At 48.1% G+C, this 19,811-nt stretch overlaps 1 protein-coding gene across 2 annotated transcripts in view; it reads left to right on the top strand.

The window, feature by feature from the left end:
- Positions 1-19,811, top strand: part of PUDP (pseudouridine 5'-phosphatase) — a 132,943-nt gene that overhangs the window by 53,441 nt on the left and 59,691 nt on the right. The window contains exon 4 of one of the 2 annotated variants that reach the window (XM_079910747.1): positions 16,590-18,125. The exons of the other annotated variant lie outside the window; for it this stretch is intronic. Coding sequence (XP_079766873.1) covers positions 16,590-16,766 — 177 coding nt within the window. The 3' untranslated portion in view covers positions 16,767-18,125. Of the gene's footprint in view, positions 1-16,589; positions 18,126-19,811 lie in introns of those variants that run through there. 2 annotated transcript variants of the gene reach the window in all.

Genomic DNA, 19,811 nt, shown 5'->3' with positions numbered 1-19,811 from the left:
GCATATCATTGAGCGATGGCGGCAGTGCGTTCCTCGCAATACAAGTACGCGGACGGATTCAACTCAGCAGTTGCATGACCAGGGTGGAGCCTGCGATGGCCCAGCCACTAAGCCACAGAGTCAAAGATGAGGCCTCAGGGCTGGTGGGACGGGTCCTGGCTGCAGTGTGGTTCTGCTTCTTACATCAGAACATCTTTGAGTCCACGTGTTTGCCATCCTACGACAGATTCCATACAAATGCGTTCTCCTTCCCTAAGAACTTCTTAAAGGATCTCCCATCCCTTCAGGTGATAAAACCCTCCTCCTAGAAGGGCCATCTTCTTTGTGTGGTGCAGGTAGAGTGAGGTGCCTCCCTGAGCAGACTGGTTCTGGAGCAGCTCAGAGTAGGAGCGCCTGCTTGCAGCCGTCTTCACAGCTGAGAAGATGAGGTGCTGACCCGTCGTGTCCTCCTTTGTTTGGCTGTTCAGGGAGGAGGGTGCTGCCTTTCTTTCTACTCCAGGCAGTCCTTCCTTTGCCGGGCACCCTATTCATGGAAACATGGCGTTGCCAGGTTTTCAAGTGTGTGTGCGAACCAAGTTTATGGGGAGACCACACGCCGGCTTTGCGTGAGGCCAGTTGCAGTGCAGCTGCGGGAGAGGAGGGCACGGCTGTGTGGCTCCAGTCTATACGGGCGGGAGTTCCCCTTGGTGAGACGCCGAGGCGCCGAGGCAGAGCTCGGACATCCCTGTTGCCCACGGTGACAGTGTTCTAGGCACATCAAAGGAAAATGAGCACGTGTGTATCTGAGGAGTAGTCTCGCTCTTAGAAGTGCTCTCCACCAGTTACCCTTGTTAGTCACCCACACTTATTGATGCAGCTATTTGTCTTGCAGAAATGAAACCTGTCTTGTCCTGTTTCCTAGGCAGACACAGTTAAGGTGTTTGGGTTTTCCTCAGATGTGCCTATTGTAGGAGGAAAGGACAGTGTTGGTCGGCTCCTGGTTGTGGAGGCCCACCGCCCGTTTTGTACTTGCATTTGTCTTCCAAATTCAGCAAGCAGTTGCAGAGAGGCTCATGGAAGCATGACACTGCTCTTAGGTTGTGTCCTGCTGCTTCCTCTTTGACGCAGTGCAGGCGCCAGCATATAGGGGTGACGAGCCTCGGAGTTGAAGGGCCTTTCATGCAGGTATCAAGTCCCTAGAGAGAGTCACGGTTGCCGTTGGGAATTTATGATGCTGTGCGTGTCACCAAATCAATCTGGTGCAGTAGCACTAATAGGACTGTAGTAAAGCACAAGTAGCATAAAAGGGGGGGTTTATGTTGTCACGCTAGTCACCGCTTTACTAGGAGCAGATGCCTAACAGAGCTGGCATTCAGCAAGTGCGCGTTGCAGATGTCCTAAGTTATTTATGTATCGTTCTTTTGTGCTTAAGATATGCAAAAGTACGGTGCCATCTTCAGAAGTCACTTTACCCATCTCCATGCTCAGGCGCACCCACTGAGCGCCTGTGTGCCGGGGGGCCTGGCATGTGGGAGCCCCCACTGAATCCCACGGGCCCCGCAGGGCAGAGGTTATCATTGCCCCAGCTTTCACAGCCCCTGAGCTTCTGGAGGCTTGCAGACAGGAGCGGCGGTGCTCAGAGTCCGGGGCAGGTTGAGGGAGCAAGCCGGGAGTCACCCCAGCCCCCCGGGTGTGTGTGCTCTGCCACTTCAGTGCCTCGCCGCAAAAATGCACGTCTTTGTTGCAAAATAAAAATGCCATCATTTACACAGGATTTCCTGTGTTGATATTTACTACTACGTTACAAGTAAAACCTGAAAGCAGTTTTTAAAAGCATGGCAGTCACTACTTTGGATACATATTTTTCTTGTTAATGTTCACAGCTGAATTTCAGGATTTTTTTTAAATGAACAATTATTCCTTTTTTTAAAGAATCATAGTTATTTTATTTATTTATTTATTTATTTTGGCTGCCCCGGGTCTTAGTTGCAGCACGTGGGATCTTTAAGGTGTGGCGTGCGGGCTCTCAGTTGCGGCACACAGACTTCTTAGTTGCAGCTTGTGAACTCTTAGTTGTGGCACGCATGCAGGATCTAGTTCCCCCGACCAGGGATCGAACCCGGAACCCCCTGCATTGGGAACACGGAGTTGTACTCACTGGACCACCAGGGAAGTCCCCAGAGTTTTCTTTTGAATTACTTTTTTGTTTTGTTTTGAAGAAAGTCTTGCACATTAAGCCTTTATATACCTAGAGAGTTAAAAGATGGCAAATGTATTTTAACTTGAGTTCTGATTAACTGTACAATGTCTTCATCATATAACACTCAGACCATTTCTTCAATTACAGAAGTCATCACCTGACTTGACTTTTCAATATGTGAAATGGCAATTAATATATTTTACATAATCTCTTGACAAAGAAACACGTTAATTTAAAAATCATTCTCTGTATCTCTTTTTATTGTGTATTGTCTATATGGCCAAAGTCTGCAGACAGGTGTAGGCTGTCAGGTGTTGCTGCTGGAAGAGCTACTTCACCTCCCAGAATAATGGGAATCAAGTGGGTGCGTTGCTTCTGGCAGATTGAAAGTTAACAGGACTTCCCTGGTGGCGCAGTGGCTAAGAATCCGCCTGCCAGTGCAGGGGACGCAGGTTTGAGCCCTGGTCCAGGAAGATCCCACATGCCGCGGAGCAGCTAAGCCCGTGCGCCACAACTACTGAGCCTGCGCGCTAGAGCCCGCGAGCCACAACTGCTGAGCCCCTGAGCCACAGCTACTGAAGCCCGCGCGCCTAGAGCCTGTGCTCCACAACAAGAGAAGCCACTGCACTGAAAAGGCCACAGGCCACAACTAGAGAAAGCCCGCACGCAGCAACGAAGACCCAAAGCAGCCAAATAAACAAATAAATAAATAAATACATAAAATTAAAAAAAAAAAAAGAAAAGAAAGTTAAAACTTGGCGGCCAAGTGAGATGAGCTGCGCTTCTGTCTTTGGGGGATTGCATACTCTTTAGTCAGTGTCTCACTTCTGAACACCCCATTAGGGGCATAGTGGTGCTCGAGTCTCTCCTGGTGGTGTGGAGAGTCACTGGGCCGTAGTCAGCCACCTTCGGGGCCTCAGGGAGACTGCACATCCCTGGCCATTGCTGCCCAGGCCTCATGCCCGTCTTCTCCTGTCACCCAGAACCACTGAGGAAAATACGGAGGCCTCTGGTCACTGGTCTTGGTATTATTTCACGTCTCTTGCAACCTGATGTACCAGGCCCTCCCTTACTTCATTAAAAAAAAAAAAAAAAAGATCTCAACTATTCCTTTCATAACTCCTCCCATTACACATCTTTTCTTTCATCCAGCCTGCCTTTGCTTGGTATCCCTACTGACTTTCTGTGGACTAGGTTGCTTGCTTTCCCAAATTCCATTGTCGAGGGGGGAAAGAACGTTTTCTGTACCCTCTTAGGTTTGGTGGTTGGGGGCCTGTAAATTAAACGGACAGAAGAAATTAACAAGAGAAAATACAGATTTCTATTTGTGTAAGCATGAGGCAGTTCCCAGAAAAATATGATTCAAGGAGGCAGTGAGCACCTGGGGCTTATATACCATCTTAATAGGGGTTGGGGAGAGACAGAGGGGCGCTTCTGGTAGAAGAGACGACTTTTAGGAAACATGAATGGGCTCTTAGGAGAACAGATGTGAGACGTGGTGGTTGTATGACGATGTCTGTTTACAGAGTTTCTTATCCAGGCTCTGACCTGTGCAGACTTCTCTTCAGCCATAAAAGTCAACCTTCCCGGGTTGTAAAGCTCCTGGGGAGGGGATTTATGGCAGTTGCATTCTTTAGGGAGGCTTTGCTTTTAGGAAGATAAGGAGAATTTAGAAAAAGCCTTGCCCTGCAGCTGTTGATCTCCCATGTCTTCAGCTCAGAATAATCCTTGGGCTCCCGTGGCATGTTCTGGGCCCCCTTCACCACCGAGCGGTCCCTGTTTTTTCCCCAACTCCCCATCGTCACTTTCTTGCTTCTTCCTGTGAATATTCAGCCTCTGGTTGGCCAGCGGTAAGGCCTCTGCTTGCCGAGCTGCCCGGCCTCTGCATTTCTGAATGACCTCAAGTCCTGCCTTCACCCCAAGGATTTTCATCTCCCACGGGGCCTCAGGGAGTCCTGCTTTCCAGGAGCCCTTGGTCTGGCTCCCACCTGAGCCAGCTGGTCCCATGCCAGCCCCAGGGACCCCCCCGCCCCCCACCCCAGACCGCACCAGGAGCTGTGAGCCCTGTGTTGCACCACGTGTTTTCTCTGTTCTTTGTGTGTTTGTTTGTACGTGTGGTTGTGCAGTCTTCACATATCGGCAGTCCGAAAGAATGATGGTTCTCATTAGGCCCTCGTAACAGCATGTACATATAACCCATCTATTTTAAGCCACCATCACAGAATGAAAATTTGACAGGGCTCCAGACACTGAGAAGGATGAGTTGTATCTTGGATTTGTGAAAAATTAAATAGTCGTACCCACAGGTAACCTTCATAGACACACAGAGTTCTGCTAGGGTCGGGGAGCAGTGACTCAACTGCCAGGGCTAAGAAGAACGTCTTCCTGCGTTCCCAGCTTTGCCTTTGTAAAGCTGTAAACCGCGTGTGTGCTCGTGTCGTTAGCTCTGATTCTGTGTCGCTCTGCCTGGCTCCTGACAGCGCCCCTTTGCCCGGCCGCTTCCTCCCTCGCTGGTGACCCCAGGGCTCTGTCGTAGCTTCCCCTTCTGTGTTACTAGCCTGTCATCAGCGGGGAAGGGGGGTTGCTGTATTGGGGTAAAAAAAGTCTGTCTGCAAAGGCTTCTTAGGCAGCGACAATGAACAAGATACCTCAGAAACACTGGATTACTCGTATGCTAGCTTAAACAAATACTGAGTTAATAGTCCCCAGTAATTTCCGTGGACGGCATCTGACAGATTCAAGGGTGATCTTTTTTTAGAGGGCGTCCCCAGTGGCTACATCCCCGGAACTTTGTTTGTTTAAACTAGGGTGACTGAGTCCTCGCCATCGGCCAGATCCTGTGCAGTGCCAGCTCTGAATCTCCGTGTTCCAGGGACCCACCTAATCCCAGGCCAGTGGGGATGACTGGTTCCCCCTTGTTTAAGTCCAGACTTGGCAACAGCTTGTCCTAAATGCTGGCAAGAGGATCCAAATCTCTTTGAGGGATGCTGGGGGTCTTGGACCAGTTCTTCAAAGCTTTCCTAATTCTAAGAGTCTTGGGCGTAAACTGGATGAAGATGGACTCCCTCCCTGTTTTCTAAAACACAGCAGCATCGGTCCCCAGGTGAATGCAGAAGGAACTGGGATGTGAATTCTGCACAAGTAAAGAAGACTGGCCACTGGGTTGGGAGTTTCTTGCCAGGGTCCTTTCTGTGGACCACCAGCAAATTAGAGCATGGTTTGTTTTATTAGCTGAAGGCCTCTTAGCACAATCAGAGGGTGTGCTGGTTGTATACTGTATTATTCTCTCCACAGTTAGCCAGGTGAATTTTGTGAATTTTAAATGTGAATTTTGGTGCTTAACCTTGGACCAGTTGCCCATGTTCCTTTCCACCTCTGCCCTAACAAATGACCACAAGCTTGGGGACTTAAGAACAACGCAGATTTTTATGTCACCGTTCCATAGGTTGGAATTCCGGGCCTGGCATAGCTGGGTCCTCCGCTCCAAGTCTCACAGGCGTGAAACCAAGATGTTGGCTGGCTGGGCTCCTCCCAGGAGGCGCTAGGGAAGGACCATGCCCAGGCTCATCAGGTGGCTGGTGGAACCCAGCTCCTTATAGGTAGGACTGGAGTCCCCGTCTCCTAGCTGGGTGTCCTGGGCTCCGCCCTCAACCCCTCGAGGTCTCGCTCTGGTCCTGACAGTGGGTCTTACATCACAGAGCCAGCACTGGTGCATCCGACTCTGCTCATGCTTGACATCACTCCTTCTGCAGCATCTCTCCCCCTCCAGCCAGAGAAGGCGCTCCGCTTTCAGGGGCACACCTGGCTAGAGGAGCCCCCAGCCTTTCGGCCAGGACACCCTCCCTGTCTCCAGCTCCATAGCCTGAAGCCCTTCTGCAAAGTCCCCTTTACCGTGTAAGGGACCCCATTCATAGGTTCTGGGGCTTCAGGGGTGGGCATCTTTGGGGACCAGTCTGCCCACCGCAGTGCCTACTCTCAGTTCCAGTTTTCCCACTTATAGGACGGAGATAAGAATATTAGAAATGTTAGAAATGACATTTGCTGCAGGAATAAAGCTTCTCCCAGGCCCTCTGCTGCTGACTTTCTCCCTCTACGTTGTTCTTTGCTGCTTCTACATCATATTCCGTAGGGGTTCACATTCCTGATTCTTCCAGAGTCTCCGCACAGCACCTGGCTGCTGACCCACTGCCCCCTGTCTGCAGGTCCTGGGGTGCTCTTGGTCACCAGGAGGCTGGCGGCCACACTCGCAGGCAGGCCTGGCTCCAGGCTGGACCAGGACTCACCCAGTTGGGATGACGTATCAGTGCCTGTGAGTCGGAGCTCTTCACTGCCCCTGTTCTATTAGACACTAAAATTGAGTCAGAGGCTGAAATGATTGAAGTCTATAAGAAGGTAAATGCATGGGATATGAAACATTCTCACCCCACTAATATATTCTCAAGGTAGAGGAAGAAAGCTAATACAATGCTATATTTATTGGTCCTTTACTTGACTGTTCTGCCTGCAAACACTGCTGTTGTTGCTATAGTCTGTTTTGAAGGTAAATAGTACTTGCGCTGTTTCTTTTACCAGCAGCTAAAAGCGCCTACGACGCATGGTCCCTGGGGCACGTGTTGGGGTCCCTGGAGGACCACAGAGCGCCCCGGTCCTGGGTAGTTTTTGTGGCTCTCACCCCACCGTGCTGAGTGTCCACTGGCCAGTGTCCAAGAAGCAGAAAACCAGGGTGTGGTCTGTGGCCACACAGGGATCCACACGATGCAGAGGGCTCGGGTCAGCTTGGACCCTTGGCTGGTAGATGCCCCACCCCCGCATTGGCAAACCCCAAGAAGAGACTTGCAAACTCAGGGCTTGCTGTTTATACTTCTTGAGAACGTTTCTTGGCCCACGTGGACCCAGGATGCCTTCCTGACTGCTCTGCGCCCACCTTCAGGGACCTCATGCGTCTCCACAGCGTCCCCTGCCCCTCCGGGGTGACCTGACCACGCGACCTCTTGCGCACCCTTTGCCCAGAGCTCCTTATGTCTTCACGCACTTCCGTTCCTAGTGAAATAAAAGCGTAACCCAAGTGCCAGAGCTGGTTGACGTTTAAAGTGAGCATTTGCATCATCTGATTTTATTCATTATAAGCGTTTTAAGTTAAAGTTATTATGTACAGGGAGGATTCAGACCATTCCAAGAAAAAAGGCCAAGGACTTTATTTGCACTAATGTGAAGTTTGCCATGGTCAGGTGTATCTTCTTGAAGCTTTTCCCAGATGTATTCCTCAGAGCATTAATTATGGGGGACGTTCATTGGTTTTCTCTGAAAACATTTCCACATTTGCAAAACTTCTCCATCAAACTTGAAACAATGGGTTTATCCAGGGCAGTCCTTCCGGAAACTTTTTTTATGCTGATTTTTGTATGTCACGAATCTCCAGTCCCTCATTCAATGTGAAGAATCTCCTTTTTGCAGTAGATCTCTCTGGACTGCTCCATCAAAGAACATTCTGGAAACCTCGTACCTAATGACGTCCTAGTAGACAGTTTATCTTTATTTTATTTATTTTATTTTCATTGCAGTGTAGTTGCTTTACAATGTTGTGTTGGTTTCCGCTGTACGGCAAAGTGACTCAGCTATACGTATACGTATATCCCCTCTTTTTGGGATGTCCTTCCCATTTAGGTCACCACAGAGCACTGAGTAGAGTTCCCTGTGCTCTACAGTAGGTTCTCATTAGTTGTCTATTTTATGCATAGTATCAGTGGTGTGTATATGTCAATCCCAATCTCCCAATTCCTCCCCACCCCTCTCCCCCTTGGTATCCAATACATCTGTTCCCTACAGTCTGTGTCTCTATTTCTGCTTTGCAAGTAAGATCATCTGTACCATTTTTCCAGATTCCATATATATGCATCAATATACAATATTTGTTTTTCTCTTTCTGACTTACTTCACTCTGTATGACAGTCTCTAGGTCCATCCACAACTCTGCAAATGACCCAATTTCGTTCTTTTTTATGGCCAAGTAATATTCATTGTACATATGTACCACATCTTTTTTATGCATTCCTCTGTTGATGGATGTTTAGAAATGAACATTAATACAGCTACTGAGAGATGAAGAAAAAGATCAGAAGCCTCCCCTGGAATTAAGTACATCTTCACTTCCAGAAGTGCTGAATTAGCTACGGTTGTGTGTAAAAGAAAGCTTTCATCTGGTTGGTGGGCACTCAGTGGGTTCTCAGGATTCAGGCGAGTAAAGAGAGTAAGTACCAGAGAGTAAATCCTGGAGGGCCTTGCCTTCATAGGCCTGTCATCACCTGTAAACAGGTGGCTGGGCCATAAGTAACAGCTGTTCGCATGCAGAGGACTGAAGAGAGGCCTCCTGCATCGGCAGCAGTGACATGTCAACTCCCAGAACAGCGGCCTGTCCGTCCCCTCGCTTGGGAACGAAGACTTTAACCCCCTCCAGGTCCAGTAATTACATAGGCTTTCCCTGCGTGTGTATCGCTTCCCAAAGTAACTGTCAGCCCCCCCTGTACACGGCGTTTGCAGGCGGAGTGGAAAAATCACTTAGGCAGGTCTTCAAAGGCGCCCTCTGTCCTGTGATCATTCTGTTTATGGCTTAAGCCTCTTCAGTAGCTATGCCCAAAGGCAGACAAAACGTGCTGTGCTTCTGCTCTTCTAGGCATTTGTGGAATTAGGTCATCCAGGAAACATTTATTTCCTTTCCCCAAACTGCAAGCAGTTGTGATCTAAGAAACCTCCGAGTGGTTCTTCCTCCGAGAGAGTGCTGCCTGGAGATTACACACAGCTCTCTGTTAGACGTACTGTAGTAGTGTGCTTGGGCGGCCAGAGCGCGCTATCACAGGCTGGGGGGTTGAAACAGCAGCACGCGTATCCCCGCGGTTCTGGGGGCCAGACGTCCAGCAGGAGGGTTCTGGCAGGTTCTGCCTCAGGTGAGCGCAAGGGGAGGGCCAGACAGAGCAGCTTCCCCTTCCTCTTGGAAGGATCCTAACCCTCTCTGATGAGGGCGCCCTTGGGACTCATTTCACCTGAAAACCATTCTAGGGACCCTGTATCCAAATACCTTGGGTGTTAGGGTTTAACGTTTGAATCTTGTGGAAAACAATTCGGCCCGTAGTATGTATTTCGACATGGTAGCCATGCAGGGGGATAATCTTCAAGGCTGGTGTCATAGTTCAGCTCTCAACACGTGAAGCTAATAGGGACCTTGAGTCAAACCTGTGTTTCACGAGTAGCGTGCAGAAGGCCGAGGAAAACACTGATTTTGCCCATTTACTTGAATATGTAGAAGAGGTAGGAAGATGAAAGAAAGTATTCTGATGACCATTTAGAAACAAATAACACTTGTTTTATGAATCTTTAAAATACGCAGAGCCTTTGAGAGCATTGCTGGGCTTTTCAGTGGTTCCTGACAAAGTGGTGAACACAGAATCTGTATTATTAAAAGAGAAAATGAGAAAAAGGTTTTTGAGCTATCTTGAAGTCCTTTGCTCAGCACTTAATTTACACGCACATACTTTAAGATGGACAACGAGAGGGCCTCACGATGTAGCTTTCATGAATAAAATGACAGAGAATTCCTTAGGAAGCTTCCCGCCCATGCCCGCCAAGTTGTTAAATACTACATTTTTCAAAGGCTTTCCTCAAAAGGAAAAGGAATCCATTTAGTGGTGTGATTCATTCGTGTATCTAGCCTGTAACTCTAGAGGATTTTTTTATGCATATGTTTATCTCAGTACTGGCTTTATTCTTTTATTTTCAGACTAAAATTAATTCAGTAAGACAGCAGCTCTGCAGTGTGCAGGGGATACTGACCTCAGCATCAGACACTTACGTAGAAGACCACAGCACAGTTCAAATCTGCTTTACCTATAGATAGGTGGATGAGTGGGTGGGTGTGTAGGTAGGTAGGTAGATAGGGATGGATGGATGGGTGGATGCTTGGATGGATGGATGGTGGGTGGATGGATGGATGGATGGCGGATAGATGGATGAATGGGTGGATGGGTGGATGGATGGATAGATAAAAAGATGAAGAATATGAACAAAAGTCGTAATTAACAGCAAAACACATGCAAACTTCAGTCATTTTTACAACAGTACTTAAGTAAACATGTAATGAAGTGTATACATATTTGCTATCCCAATACTGTGGTACTTGTTTATGGGAAATTCACTGACAAAGAACAAGGAGACCAGTAAAACTTAAACCTTAGATATGAGCACTGTTAATAAAAAGTTAATCAAAAAACTTTAAGACCTCCTCAAAGTTTTCATGCCTCATAGTGTGAAAATTGAACTTGATACTATAAAATTAATGTATAGAATCAAATCTACTGCCAGAAGTGATATAATGGAAGTTTCAACTTAAAAGTAGTGGTTTAGTTGAAAACTGTTTTAGTGCTTAGATTTGGATTATCCATGGCTTTATATATAACGAAAAATCACGGATGCTGCTTTAGGGGTACTTAAATTTGCATACACGTAATGCCAGGCCCTGAGAGGCTTCAGAGTGAACCAGAGTGACTTCATGTCAAAGTTTGTGTGTTACTGAGCAAAAGGAAAAGCTTCCTTCCCTAGAGACGATGTAATCACATGGAACAAGTTCACTAGTTCCAGAAAAGTGTACCACTTAAAATGTACGCTTGTACTTGTTTGAAATGTAAAATTAGTTATCAAGTGTCATCTCAGGTGGGTCTGGACCTGAAGGGAATAGGTGCATGGGATTGAAGATGAGTCCCTGTTGGCCTGAGCTGATGAGGAAAAGCACGGTGAGGGCCATAACTCCGAACGTGTGGGAACCCAGTGTATAAACCATCCCTTGGAAGTAAGGGGAGGGGGCCCCAGGCCATCTGATGACACACCTAGCAGACAGGTGTAACATTGCTTCTGGGGCTGCAGCTCACCTGGCCCCACTGCTGCCTCACCTGGTTCCCCTTCTGCCCCCCACTGTCGCTGAAGCTCCATCCCTCCTGGGCCGTCTGCTCATCTCAGAGAAATGCGAGGCTGTCTCGGGCCCCTCCTTGTCTCCCCTTTTCCCTCCTCCTGGTTGCAACTCCACACCCAGCCCCCCCGTGCGCTCCCACCCAGCCCCCCTCTGCTCACACTCAGCCCCCCTCCTCTCACACCCCGTCCCCCTCCTCTCACACCCAGCCCCCCTCTGCTCACACCCAGCCCCCCTCCTCTCACACCCAGCCCCACTCCGCTCACACCCAGCCCCACTCCGCTCACCCACGACATAGGCAGGCCCCTCATCTCTCTGCCAGGCCCTCCCACAGTGGACTCAAACCCAGGCTGTCACAAAGCAAGCTCTCTTTCCCTCCACCAAAATGGCAGTCCCAGTGCCCTCCGCATCAGAAAGGTCGGACTCTCCTTTGCGTCAACGTCCAGGGCATTGTCCATCAAACTCCCTGTTGCCTTTGAAGGATCTCCCTAATCCCATCCACCTCCCTGCATTCTCTCCGCCACCGTCAGACAAAGGTTCAGTTCTGTGCAATTCCATAGTTACCACATGAGCCATCTTAGTTCCCTGATGCTCCTGTTGAAAGTACCTCCTAGCTACCCCGCCCCAGCCCGTGGTTCAGACGAGCAGCATGGGCGACGGTCGCAGACGTGGGCCGCCTTATAGGGCGCTCCTGAGTCTGAGCACCTTCAGAGAAGTGGGTTCGGCACCTCCGTGAGCTATAAGCCCCTGATATACTTCCCTTCACCTACCTGGTGGTTGGAAATGTCATTCTTTCTAAATTAAACCCCTCAAGCTACAGTTTAATTAAGCTCATCTGCTCTCCTGGAGATGGAATTCAGATATATTTTAGCTTTCAGCTTGGTAAAGTGAAAAAGAACATTGGATTCTGGAGACCCGGGCACAGTTCCCAAATTCTGTCACCTGCCTGCTGGTGTGACCTTCAGCTCACCTCTGAGCTTCCCAGGCTCAGATCCCTCAGCCATGACAGTGACAGGAGAGGGCTGGGCTGGCCGCTGCCCTCGAGGGTGACACTCTGCGGCCCCTGTGTCGCTTTGAGTCCCGACCAGGGCGCTTCCGCCACCTCCGCGAATTCAGCAGGCGGTCTTCATGTACCCACTCCTGGCCTGGCACCATGAGAGGGCGCCTTCCCCGCAGCCCTGCCTGCTTACAGCCAAGCACAAGCTGTGAGAAGAGTACTCCTGACCGGCAGCTTCCTTGAAGTACTGGAAGTGTGTCCTGGGGTACCTGCTATGTGTGCTGTGCTCCAAAACTCACTGCACTGGTGAAACGATTGCATCCACACCCGTCCACAGAATCTTGGGCCGAGGGCCGAGGTGCAGGTGGGCGAGGGAGGGCGGGCGTCCTACTCCCCTGGCCTCTGCACCTGCTGCAGCCCCTGCAGAGCCTTTCTTACAGGGACATTTCTTCGGCAGACACCAAAGTACACATCTCCAGTCACACTTGACAAGTAGGTGTGAGCGAGTTAAGGTTAGGTGCAACCAGTCAGTTCTGGGTGGGAAGGGCTGGTCTGGTCACTGAGGGAACAATGAAGTGTTGAAAAGGAAGAAGAGAGACAAAGGCCAGCGTCTGTTAGCCACATGTGGCCCTTAGAAACTGCCCGGACATATTTTGGTACTTGCCGGGAAAACATACTTCCTCCTTTTTGTTTGTGTAAGGTGTGAGCTGTATTGCTTTAGCTTATGTCTTTCAGTGGTTTTATGATTCAGTGGTTTTATGACTGTTAAGTCCTGTTATGAACAGGCATAGTCTTTCCAGGTAACTTTCAAAGGTTTATTCTTTGGTTTCAGTAGAGAGACAAGCCGTGCGATGACTGTTCATACAGTGTGCACGATTCTAGGCTCTGGGTAACTTTCCCTACGAGTGGTCCTTAGAAGACCTTTAGGTCTTAGGGATCAGGGCACAGCATAAGGAGCACATAAAAACCTTTTGAGGCATTTTCACAGGTGCTCCAAAATCTAGTTGTTCTGCTTTGTGTTTCTGCTGCTTGTAAGAAGGAGGGGAAGCCCTACGATTCCCGGTGCTGTCCGTGTGCTGCCAGGGCTGGGGTCGGCCACCTGGACCCATCGCCGGTGCTGTCCTCCGCAGGATCCGCGTCGTGTGTGTGGTTCCTGCCCTACATTTGGCTGCTCTGTTCAGCTTTTGTGAGGAGGGCAGGGCCGGGGCAGAGGGACCGAGGGGTCCAGTTTCCTGTATCATACACCCTCCAATGCACTGGCCGATTCCGATACCAAACGCGGCGTGTGTGCCCGATGACGCACACTGAGGCCACACAGCACTCAGACTCTGAAGTCTGGAGCAGAGAAAGGTTTACCGCAGTGCCTGGCAAGCAGACGGTGGCTCATGCCCCCCAAACGCCAGACTCCCCCAAGGGTTTCAGCAAAGCATTTTGAGAGGCAAGTTGAAGCAGCAGCGTGGATAGTCGCTGCAAACTTCTTGGTGCCAGAATCCTTTGTTCTTGCAACTGTCCACATAGGTCCGGTCGCGGTGTTCATGTAGACCTCCAATAAGACAAATGGTATTCTTTGTTCTGCAACTTTTTATCTCTACCTGAATGGGAAGGTGTTACACCTTTAAAGGTCAGAGCCTTGAGAATGGGCTCTCCTGTGTATTTCAGGCTACAGGCAACATTCTTAACTGGAAGCTAAAGCAATAGCGTACAAAGGCTAAAGTTAAAGAAGCAGATCCAATATGGAGTCGTATTTGTTCTTCCCTATTACAGTCTGCTTTTAAAAAGTCAACTTCTCTTTTAACTTCTCCGCACTTCTCGGATTCTTATTGACCCATGGGAAGGGTCCAGCTGGCGCTCGTGGAAGGCGTTTGTTGGCCGCAGGAGAGGAGGCAAAGGAGAGGAACTTTAGGAGCTCCTGACACAATGTATACAATCAGGGTTTCTGCTATTCTTCCGACCGTATTTACAACACAGACTACAATCGCTTTTGACCTTTCAGAACAGTCGGCATCAAGAGGCTGTGTGCAAACTCCCCGTCCTGTCTGCCGGGCTTTGCCCTGAGTCCTTTCGAGCGCCCAGCCTTACTTATCTGCCTGGACACACTTCCAACGGCCCTCCTGCTGCACAAGCCTCACACATCCCTCCTCCCTGTCGTCCTTCAGGCTGGCCTCCCTGATGCCTGCCACCCTTCACTCTGCCGCATGCGTCCTAAACATCGCGTTTCACATCTCCGTGCTGCGTTGGGGTGATTCATTCCAGAATTAGGTGGGGACAAAGGATAAATTGGAAACAGAAACCAATAAACGGTGCGCGCCTGCAGAGAGAGTGAAACCTTCAGAAACAGGTTATGTCAGTTACGCTGCCTGTATTAGCCGTAAGTACCTACGGAGCTTTTCCCGATCATGCCACCATTCCTCCTTTTATTTCCTGGAGCTTAAACGGCATGTGGACAGAGCATGTGGACATTCATCTGTATTTCCTGGAGCTTAAAGGGCATGCGGGTGAGCTGTCAGGTGTGAATGGGCTGACCACTGTTCTCAGATGAGGACAGGTGTCTTGGGCCCCTGTTCTGCTCAGTGCCACGGTTTCTGAGCCACCACCTTTTCCTCACACCTGCCCACATGCTCCTTGGAAGGAGCCTCCCACAAATACAAAAAGATGTTTTCACGACTGGAGCCAAGCACCGTTACGCCAAGGAATCAACAAAATCTCTTCCTCTGCCCCGCTGAAAGCTCACAGGCGGCCTGCACAAAGCCTAAAAATCTCACGTATTCAAAGAACAACATGTCAGCAGGTGACATTTAAGTGCTTGTCCATGGTCCCAGGTAAAACAACAGGGACGTTTAGAATATGATCAGGTCATAACTTTAAAAAGTCAGGGACGGAAACGTCACCAGCAGGGACTCTCTGAATGAGATAACTAAGAAACGGCACCTCGGCGGCCTAAGCGGAGTCATTCCCCCCTGAGAGGGAAACCGTCTTCTCTCGGTAGAGGCAGAGAGCTTGAAACAAGACAGGGGGCCACAGGAAGCCTGACAGGAAGGCAGTGGGACTGGGTGTTCCGTGTGCCCAGGACCGTCCAGTTCAGCGCTGTGTCGCGGGCATCAGCCCGCTCTCTGAGGTGCCTAGTGCTGGCTTGTTGTCGTGACGAGTAGTAATTCGCTCGGTCCTCACCTCGGCCCTGGGGGGAGTCAGCTCATAAACGGCTCAGCCTCCAGGAGAAAGGGAAGGAGGGAGGGAAAGAAAAGAAGTCAGTGAACCTGTTCCAGAGCAGACCAGCAGTAAGAGTGTGAGAGCATGTGTATGTGTTTGTGTGTGTTGTGCGTTTTCCACTGACTTAAAGACATCAGAGGATGCAGACCTTCTAGTGTCAGGCTGCACCTGGCAGCTGGTGCCCAGGAGCCGTTTCCAGGTCACCAGCACATGCGGCTGGGACCGCAGCGACCTATGAAGTGGGGTTGGGGGCAGTCGTTGTGATCAGTGGCAGGGGGGCCGGGGGCTGGGAGGACGTGAGGGGGAGACTGTCAGGTCCAACATGGGCCACCCCCGGGCATCCTCGGGCACTTGTGGAGAAGAAGGGGCACAGGAGAGCATCTCAGAGGTGCCGGGAGGAGCCCTCTTTATACATGTCCAGCCCCTACAGAATCTTAATGGAAAAGACTAAAGCTGCTTTCACATTCAGTGTGGGATTCCAGGAGCCAAGGGAAACTTTCTCAGTGGGTGCTCTCCTCGGAAGGAAGGTGATAAAAAGGTGACACACCCGTTCACCGCTGGGTAGACTTCTGCCTCGCATTTGGAGCGAGTCCTGACGTGAAACTCGCAGTAGCGATGGTCACAGGATGGCACGTTGAGGAGCTTCCTGACGCGAGCGGGGGCACAGACACTCCCGTTTAGTGGTGGTGTCTGAATAAGCTGAAACAGGTACCGCACCTGGTACTCAGTCTTTGTGTTCGGGAGATTTTTGGTGCGTGACGGGTACCCCCAGGGGCTAAGTTTTTCACTAAAACATCCTAACGGTTTAATTTCCAAACTGCAGTACTTGAAACATTGCCAGCTCTGAAGTCACTTTACACCTAAAAAGCGTATTTTTTCTTACTTTTCACAACTTCCTCTCATGCTCAGCATGGTCAATTATCAATTGAACAGATTCTTATGATTCAATTAAAATAAATTTGTAAACCGAGAATCCAGTCTTTCCACTCAGCTGTGCCACATTTCGGTAGCACTTTGGGGCCAAGATGGACCTCTTCCCTGTAAAGTGACGTGGTGGGACGCACTCGGGCTGCAGAAGGGCCAGCGCCCTCTTCTCCCCACAAACCATAAACCCGACAGCCTCCACTCCGTTTCTGTGTCACGCAGAACACCGAGCGACTCAGCTGACGGTGGTGCGGGCAATGAAAGCCCAGTCTAGACGTGTGGTTACAGAGAAGGCCGTCTCAACCCTCTCTTTCTTCCTCACCCCACAGTGCCTGGTCTTTGAAGATGCTCCCAATGGGGTGGAGGCCGCCCTCGCAGCTGGGATGCAGGTGGTCATGGTTCCCGACGGAAACTTAAACCGAGACCTGACCACAAAGGCCACCCTCGTGCTGGATTCCCTGCAGGACTTCCAGCCCGAGCTGTTCGGTCTGCCGCCCTATGAGTGAGAGGCTCCTGCGCCCACACGTGTGGCCCACGCTGCCCAGGAGAAGGGCAGAGGAAAGCCCAGCTCCCAGACCTCCACGTGAACAGTCCTTCAGCCTGTGAAGCCTTCTCATCCCACGAGGGTCTGGCCCACACTCTCTAAAGGGTCAATGAACTGTAACGTGACAGACAGAAAGCAAAAGAGAGACAGCCCAGAACACAGATGGAAATTGTCGCTTGAATAGTCATGTTTAGTATTTGAATAATTTGGGTTCATTTCTTTTTCTTCTTCGTTGTTCTCAACCCTGGCTGGAAAATGTAAAATATATATACATATAAGTATATGCTTTTATGTGTATATGGGTATGTACATATTTATTTTAGTTATATACATTGTGTACTGTGTCAGTCTCCTCAGTGTTTCATCTTAACATGCGCTAGCAACTAATAAAAGTGAGGTGGTAATGGTAGTTCTGTTTGGTTTGTAATCTGAGTGGGAAATCCGCATGAAGGATGAGGTTTTCATAAATCATTCTCTTTATCAGCAAATGTTGACATTCCTTATGTGCCCTTAAATCTCTGTGGACCTCTACTGAGAGACTGACTGTGAACCGTATCTTCCGTTGTTCCCTTTCAGTGTGAATATAATGGTAGCCTACATCTTATATCGAGGTGCATATCCACGTTTCAGAATGTTTTCTGCCTCAGAAATCATTTCCTTTAAGAACATTTATTTTTTAATACATTCTTTGATGCAGATAGTATTGGATTTCAGAGTGCATCCTTGGTACCACCGAGAGCCGTAGCCCATTTTTGGAACAATTTATTGGACATTACACTTCGGTGATTAACTGCTTTTAGTAGATTTACTCAGCCTTTTGTGATGGGAATATAGTGAGAGGCATTGAAAATGGGAACAATACAATCACAGGGTGTTTCCACTGGTGGACACCCCACCTCTGTCCCGCCCTGGTCTCTGTTATTGATTGTCCTTGAGCTAATTTTCAATTCTGTGAGTCTTAGAAAGGTGATAGTGATGTATGTGATTGTCAGGGGGAATGATTATCTGTGCATGGTTGTCTCTGGCTGTTGACCAATTTTACATCATTTCAGCAAATTCATTTCAACATTCTTGAGTGCTGTATACGTGTCTGTTCTTTGAATTCTCCTTGGAATCAGTTGTAACATCTTACTGTTCCCTCACCAGTGTGTTTAATTGAATAAAAGTTTTGACACTTACTTGTTCATGTTTTATTTGTATGGGAGTATGATTTTACCTTTTTTTTAAAAAAAATTATCGTCTAACAAATGTAAAACATAAATGCAAAACATACATGATTGACTTTCTTTTCTCTTAACCCAAACAGCGCTCACATGGTAAAGTGGCATTTACATATTAAAAAAAAATTTTATTGAAATGTAGTTGATTTACAATGTTGCATTGGTTTCAGATGTACAGCAAAGTGATTTGATTATATATATATATATTCCTTTTCAGATTCTTTTCCATTATAGGTCATTACAGATTATTGAGTATAGTTCCCTGTGCTGTACAGTAGGTCCTTGTTGGTTATCTATTTTATATATAGTAGGCATTTACATATTTTAGGTGAACCATGCTGTCTTTGCGTACAGCAAAGAAAGGCTCTCAGTGAAATGGTCACGTACGTGATTTGGTATCTCATTCTTCCAAAATATTTGTGTTGCTGTTTTCTAATCATTAAGCCATTTTGCATGAATAAGACAAACAGGTTTAATGCCTCTTAATGATGTAGATCAGGGTCAGTTTTTCTCTAGGGTGAATGTGGTCTTAAATGTGGTGGTGGTGTTTTTGTGGTTTTAGCCAACTCTGCAGACAAACACTTTGTACTTTTTTGTATAAAAGAGGAATACGGATGTGTGGTCAAAGCCCACATATTCTTTCTTATTTTTCTACGTGAGTCTGATGGAAGCAGTTGAAGCAATACAACATTTCAGTGGTGTTTTTCCACGGAATAATCCATCAATTTCATAGAGGTATAATAATGAAAAGTTAGACCAGAATGACTGCTGCCAAGAAAGCTTAAAGAGTAGTTGTCTTACTTTCTTAGCTCATTTAAAGTGTGTTCCATTAGGACCCTCAGGGATTAATAGAAGTTACACCGTTTTGTGCCCTAAGTTGCACCTGTTGGCTCATATGTTACCTGTCCTTCAGAAGGATTTTCGGTACTGATGACAGCCACCGAGATATGACACGGTCATTCTCTTCTTCATCCCACTTAAATGAAACATGTGAACACTTTTAAGAACGTACTACTTACTACTTATTAGAGTTTTTCCACCTAATAAGTCTTCAGTTAGAGCTCAGTGATTTATAGAAAAGAGAAAAGGTCTGGAAGACACCCACATAACGCTTAAGACAATTGACTTACTAAGAAATAGGAATTACTTCTGCTCTGCCACGGTAGTCAGTGTTTAGAAACCTCAGTGCACATACCTTTGAATATCATCGATGGTTTGATGCTGAATTTGGCATGCTTTGAATGCTGTTTCCACATTTTAAAAACAAATTTGCACACGATAACAAGTTCTATAACAAAGAATAATGAGTTTTTGCCTATTGGTGTTAATTCCTCTGCTTAACATCGTGTACTGCCTACGCTCTACTATTCCACAGGATAAAGCTGAAACTTCCCTGGCCTTATAGAAAGGCTTTCTGACCTAAGTCTAGCACCAACAGTCTTTAGAATTATTTCTATTATTCTTATTATTATCATCACCATCATCATCTTCTGTAAAGGGAAAATGAGAATTAAAGAGCAAGGGGTTTCAAATTAGGCCAACTTCAGTTCAGATCGAAGCCCTGCTACTGACTAGTGGTGTCACTTTATTTTGCCCCTTTCCACCTCAGATGCCTTAGCTGTGAAATGAGGTTACTGAATACTTTGCAGTGTTGGTGTAAAGAGTTGATTGAGGTCACACATGGGATGAGAATCCTTAGCACATCATGAAAGATTTATAAAACGGCAGCTACAGTTACTCCTATGTCAGAGTCCATGTGGCATTCTCCACTAGTTTTTGTTGGTTGG

The sequence above is a fragment of the Stenella coeruleoalba genome (genome assembly GCF_951394435.1).
Source record: "Stenella coeruleoalba genome assembly, chromosome: X".
Taxonomy (NCBI): Eukaryota; Metazoa; Chordata; class Mammalia; order Artiodactyla; family Delphinidae; genus Stenella; species Stenella coeruleoalba.
This window is presented reverse-complemented; position numbering and strand designations above follow the sequence as displayed.